We start from the raw sequence: 5,522 nt of genomic DNA on the forward strand, positions 1-5,522 counted from the left end.
GCACAAAATGTACCATTTGATTCACCATCTTCACCCCACAACCATATAAGGGTATCTCTCTCCCTCTCCCTTAATTTCTTTCTAGGTTATTTTTTTTTATGATAAAGATATATTCGTATCGTGTGCATGTCGATTAGTTTTATAGAGTATTTTTCATATATTTTATGAATACTGTCCACCGAAACTTAAGCTGAGGAGAAATTAATCTCACTTAATGTTTTCTCTCTCTAAGTCATATTTAGCTAGTTGTACAAGGAAATCGCTAATTTATTTCCTTTAGATGTTCATCAGAAAATAACGATTTTCTTATAACACACATATATATATAATCTTTAATTTAAATATGTTGGCAACGTAGAGAATGTGACATTATCAATGTAATTTAATTTGTTATTGCAAATTAAGTACTTACCATTAATTTTATACTATCAGTAATTATCTTTAAAATAATCTGATTCTATTAATAATATTGCACCATAAAAAATACATAGATTTTTATATATTTACATAACTTGTTTATTTTTCTCATGCAGAAAATCTCTTCAAATAGGGGCAAAATGTTGAACCAAAATAGTCATTTTATTTTCACAATTTTGGCAATATTTTTGGTTTTGCCCCTAAGTTTATTATCCAAAAATGTGAATGCCCAAATTCCATTGAGAAGACATTTATTAAGTCATGAATCAGAACATTATGCAGTAATATTTGATGCTGGAAGTACTGGAAGTAGAGTTCATGTTTTTCGTTTTGATGAAAAATTAGGACTTCTTCCTATTGGCAACAATATTGAGTTTTTCATGGAGGTATGTATATATTTTTGACTAGTCTTTTTTTTTTCCGCGATAAATTGTGAATATTATCATTGAACTAACAAAATATGACTAGACGCATACTATTATGGATTTTTAAGTTATATATCGTACCTGCAAATAGTTCTGATATCTATCTATGCATTCCACTACAGTAGATAGAAATCAGTTTTCTCGTTGTTTTTAACCTTAGACACATTTTTGTTCTAGATAATCTCCTTGAAAAGACTATCATGATTTCCGAACGAGTGCAATATATAACTTGTTGTATTAGGTTTTTTTTACACGTAGTTAGTTTGACTTTAATTTTATCAAATTATCCTTATTAAATATATAAGTCATCTAAATATTGAGAAATGACCAGTACTTAAAAGCAAAAGTAAAATAGACTCAAAATGACAAATTATTCATTGATTTAATTATAAACTGAACTAGTATTATTGGACATTCCGAAATAGTATGTAGTGGACAAATAAAGATGGCCAGAGGGAGTAGTATTAGTATTATCTTTTCTAGAATTCAGAATTCATGAACTCAAAATTTCAAATATGTTTTATAATATTAAATCTTATGATATGAGTTTAATTATTTTTATCTTAATTTTGCAGACAAATCCGGGATTAAGTTCATATGAAAAAGATCCCAAGGCTGCTGCCAATTCACTAGAGCCACTTTTAGATAAAGCTGAAGGAGTTGTTCCTCAAGAATTACAATATGAAACCCCCTTAGAGCTTGGGGTTAGTATTAATTAATTAATTAATTAATTGATGATTAATATTAATAATTACACATATGTTAAAATGAGTTATTAATTTTATTTTCTTATGTGAATTATTTAAATGATATAGGCAACAGCAGGTTTGAGGATGTTAAAAGGGGATGCAGCTGAAAAAATTCTACAAGCAGTATATATATTATTGACTTAAATTTTTATTATTTTTTTTTAGTTAGAAATGATTAATCCTCTTTTTATTACTTTATTAACTAAAGCTTTTTTTGTCATTTTTTTTTAATTTTGAAAGGTGAGAGATTTAGTGAAGAACCAAAGCACTTTCCATAGCAAAGATCAATGGGTCACTATTCTTGATGGTACTCAAGAAGGCTCTTATATGTGGGTAAGTTACAACAAATTAAATAATTTATCAATGTTTTTTCAGTTGAGCTCATGATTACTCTGTGTAATTTTTATTTTTTGTGTAATTTACAAGTTATTCCCTATAACAAAATTTATCTCATATGCACCTAAAGAATAAGGACGACTGATTTCATGAGGGTTCCAAAAGAAATAACATTTGAGTGGCAAATCTTTTATTTAAGAGAAAAACTCAAATATACCATCGAATTTTGAGAAAGAGCTTATCCATGTAATTATTTGTTTACTGAAATGGCATAATTATTGAGCCAAACTTTTAACATATGGCATAGATAAACCTTTTTATCAAAGTTTGATCGCATATTTGAGCCTTTTTTTTAAAAAAAAAATGATTTAATTAATGACGAGGTTGAATCATAACTGACCACATGTAAAAAATAATTTTGTGAAATTTGAATTGTTTTCAGTTAACAAATAATGTCATGAATGTGTCTATTCTCAAATAGAAATAGCATAGATGAACCAAACTTTAACCGGACAACATAAATGAGTCTTTTCTCAAATTGATGCCCAATGACATATTTGACTATTTTTCCTTTATTTAATCATGAGCTATAGCAAGTTGATTTTTTTTAATTTTTTGGTATATTTTCTTATTAATAGGTTGCAATGAATTATTTATTGGGAAATTTGGGCAAAGATTATAAAAGTACCTCAGCAACAATTGATATTGGTGGTGGTTCAATCCAAATGGCATATGCTATATCAAATGAGCAATTTGCAAATGCTCCTAAAAATGTGGATGGAGAACCTTATGTTCTACAAAAGCATCTTATGTCAAAAGATTATAACCTCTATGTACATAGGTTTGTTTTCTCCTCTTATATTTTTTTTATCCGATATTTGATATTCGTTATAGTAATAATTATGAATTTGACGGAATCAAGTAATTTTGACTTAAACTCTGTATTTGCGCAACATATAAAAATAATCTATTCAGATTTTAGTAACTCGATAAGTAAAAAAGAATTGTGATCTAGAATCAATAAACTAAAAATACTAACTCTACTTTAATTTGATTGTATTTAATTTACCAAATGTTAGGAATGAGACTAATTAAATGAATATTGTTTCAAATAAGGTTTTAGTGTATTTAATAATTATAACATATTGATTATATTTTAATGTATATATGTAGTTATTTGAACTATGGACAACTAGCAGGACGAGCTGAGATTTTCAAGGCTTCAAGAAATGAAAGTAATCCTTGTGCTTTGGAAGGATATGAAGGTACATATTATAAATCAAAAGTCACAAGTTGTAACCAATTTTGATTCGATATAAAATGGTAATTATATATACAACATGATTTTGAAGGTTACTATTCATATGGAGGAGTGGATTACAAAGTAAAAGCACCAAAAAAAGGTAGCAGCTTGAAGAAATGTAGGAACTTAACTAGACAAGCACTTAGAATCAAAGCTCAATGCAACAACAAGAATTGCACATTCAATGGAGTGTGGAATGGTGGTGGTGGTGATGGACAAAAGACTATTCATGCTTCATCATTTTTTTATTATATTGGTGCTCAGGTAATAATTAATTTTTCTATATATATACAACAAAAATTTAATGCAAAAATAGCATGATTAGAGACACAATTTCCCCTAAAAATCTCTTTCCATATCTTTTTCACCATATATGGAGAGAGTATTTTTGTAAAAAAAATTGTTTTCCAGAAATAATTAATTATGCATCAAATCAAACACGACATAATAAATAATCTCAGCATAACTAATACAAGCATTACAAATACTTGTGTTACTAATACACTACACTCAACACTATTCTTATACACCCTACCAAACAACACCGTAGTAATTAATAAATTATATGTTCATTATCATTATTTTTTGTCTACAATTTAATTATAAGCTAATTAAGTTATGGTGTTCCATGTTGCAATGTAGGTTGGCATTGTTGATACCAAATTTCCATCTGCCCTAGCAAAGCCAATTCAATACTTAAATGCAGCTAAAGTTGCTTGCCAAACAAAAGCAACAGATGTAAAATCTGTATTTCCACAAACTCAAGATAAAAATATCCCATACTTATGCATGGACTTGGTATATCAATACACTTTGCTTGTTGATGGTTTTGGTAAGTCTTTTCGGACATCGTCTAACGATTGCAGTAATTTATACGAAATTTTAAATTGTGGTCTAATGTTTTCTCTTAAGATTTCCAGTTTACTCAAAATGATCATTCTTTTATTCATGTTTCTTTGGACAGGACTAAATCCATACAAAGATATTACTTTGATGAATAAGGTGCAATACAAAAATTACCAAATTAAAGCAGCATGGCCATTGGGATGTGCTATTGACTTAGTTTCTTCAACTTCAAACAAGATTAGAGTTTCATCATCTTAATGTTATTGTTGTGTCAATTAATGTAACAATAATGTCATGCCCTTTCCTTTGTGTGTGTGTTTTTCTTAAAAATAAACCTTGTACTTGTATTAGTGGGTAACTTGAGGGCTTTGAGCTTATATATAAGATCTTTTCCGACATTCAAAATTGTGTAGTCTGACCAGTCTGAATTCATGTCACTTAAACTCCATAAAAGAGGGAATTTGAAACACTCTCTACTAGGACTTTTTTAATATCAAAGCTCGAACTAAAAATATCTATTTAAGAGGGAGAGATTATATAGGTCCCACCCTTAATTATTTAATATCTTTTTTTTTCTCAAACTATTTAAAGATTAAAAAGAAAGTACATAATGAAGCTTTCCAGATTATTTAATTATTTAAATTTGTCTAAGTGGTAGGTGGAATGGATTATAATTATTGCATTACAAATTAAATTAAAAGTTATGCCTTTCTCATGTGATATTAAAATATAACTAAGTAAACTGAATTTTTCTTTGAGTTTTGAATAACCTTTTAATTGGTGTAATAAAATGTTTATTTAACAATATGTGTATATATTCAACTTGTGCTGTGTGAATCTAATAAAGAAAACAACACAAAAATCATATCATTAGCAATATTTGATTTGAAAGGCAGTAGTCACTAATGCAATAATTTAAGACAACTGTGTTTCTTTATTTATATTAAGGGTAAAAAACTTAAGTATACAACTTAAGTACCTTAATTACTCCTATATAGCAATACTTTTTTTTCCCACTTATATAGCAATAGTTTTATTTCAAAACTAGAATTTATATTAAAAAAATAATAATAAAAAAGAAACGTAGAAATAGTCAACCACGCTTATCTCCTTGATTTTCTCCAATTATTTTACCATCCCTGATTTACTCAGATTTGTTATATATTCTTGTCACGACCCGGGAGCACCCCCTAGTCGTAACCGGCGTACTCGACCTCGAAGAGGTCTAATACAAGCCTCTTAGCATTCATTCATCGCATAACACTAAAAACATAATGAATTTAAAACTTTCTTTACCAAGAAAACATTTAATTAAAAATAGCAAGCGGAAGACTTTCTAGACTTTATACATGACGTCTCAAACCATCTAATACTTTAGAGTACAAAACTCGGGACCAATCCCATACACAACTTAAACAATACTTAAAAAGACATAAAAGAACATAT

The 5,522-nt window shown here is 28.2% G+C and overlaps 1 protein-coding gene across 1 annotated transcript; it reads left to right on the top strand.

The window, feature by feature from the left end:
* On the top strand, nucleotides 1-4,484 carry LOC102579107 (apyrase-like). The gene is made up of 10 exons (XM_006349844.2): nucleotides 1-51; nucleotides 534-803; nucleotides 1,418-1,546; nucleotides 1,658-1,714; nucleotides 1,832-1,924; nucleotides 2,566-2,768; nucleotides 3,101-3,192; nucleotides 3,280-3,494; nucleotides 3,873-4,062; nucleotides 4,195-4,484. Exons 2-10 carry the CDS (start codon nucleotides 558-560, stop codon nucleotides 4,332-4,334), a joined length of 1,365 nt encoding a protein of 454 aa, XP_006349906.2. The 5' UTR covers nucleotides 1-51; nucleotides 534-557; the 3' UTR covers nucleotides 4,335-4,484.
* Nucleotides 4,485-5,522: the final 1,038 nt, after the last annotated feature.

The sequence above is a fragment of the Solanum tuberosum genome, unplaced genomic scaffold, assembly GCF_000226075.1.
Source record: "Solanum tuberosum cultivar DM 1-3 516 R44 unplaced genomic scaffold, SolTub_3.0 scf00114, whole genome shotgun sequence".
Taxonomy (NCBI): Eukaryota; Viridiplantae; Streptophyta; class Magnoliopsida; order Solanales; family Solanaceae; genus Solanum; species Solanum tuberosum.

Coding starts and splice junctions, on each gene's coding strand:
- LOC102579107 (XM_006349844.2), top strand. CDS start 558: ATGTTGAACCAAAATAGTCATTTTATTTTCACAATTTTGGCAATATTT. Junction 804..1,417: donor ATATTGAGTTTTTCATGGAG/GTATGTATATAT, acceptor TTAATTTTGCAG/ACAAATCCGGGATTAAGTTC. Junction 2,769..3,100: donor TATAACCTCTATGTACATAG/GTTTGTTTTCTC, acceptor GTATATATGTAG/TTATTTGAACTATGGACAAC.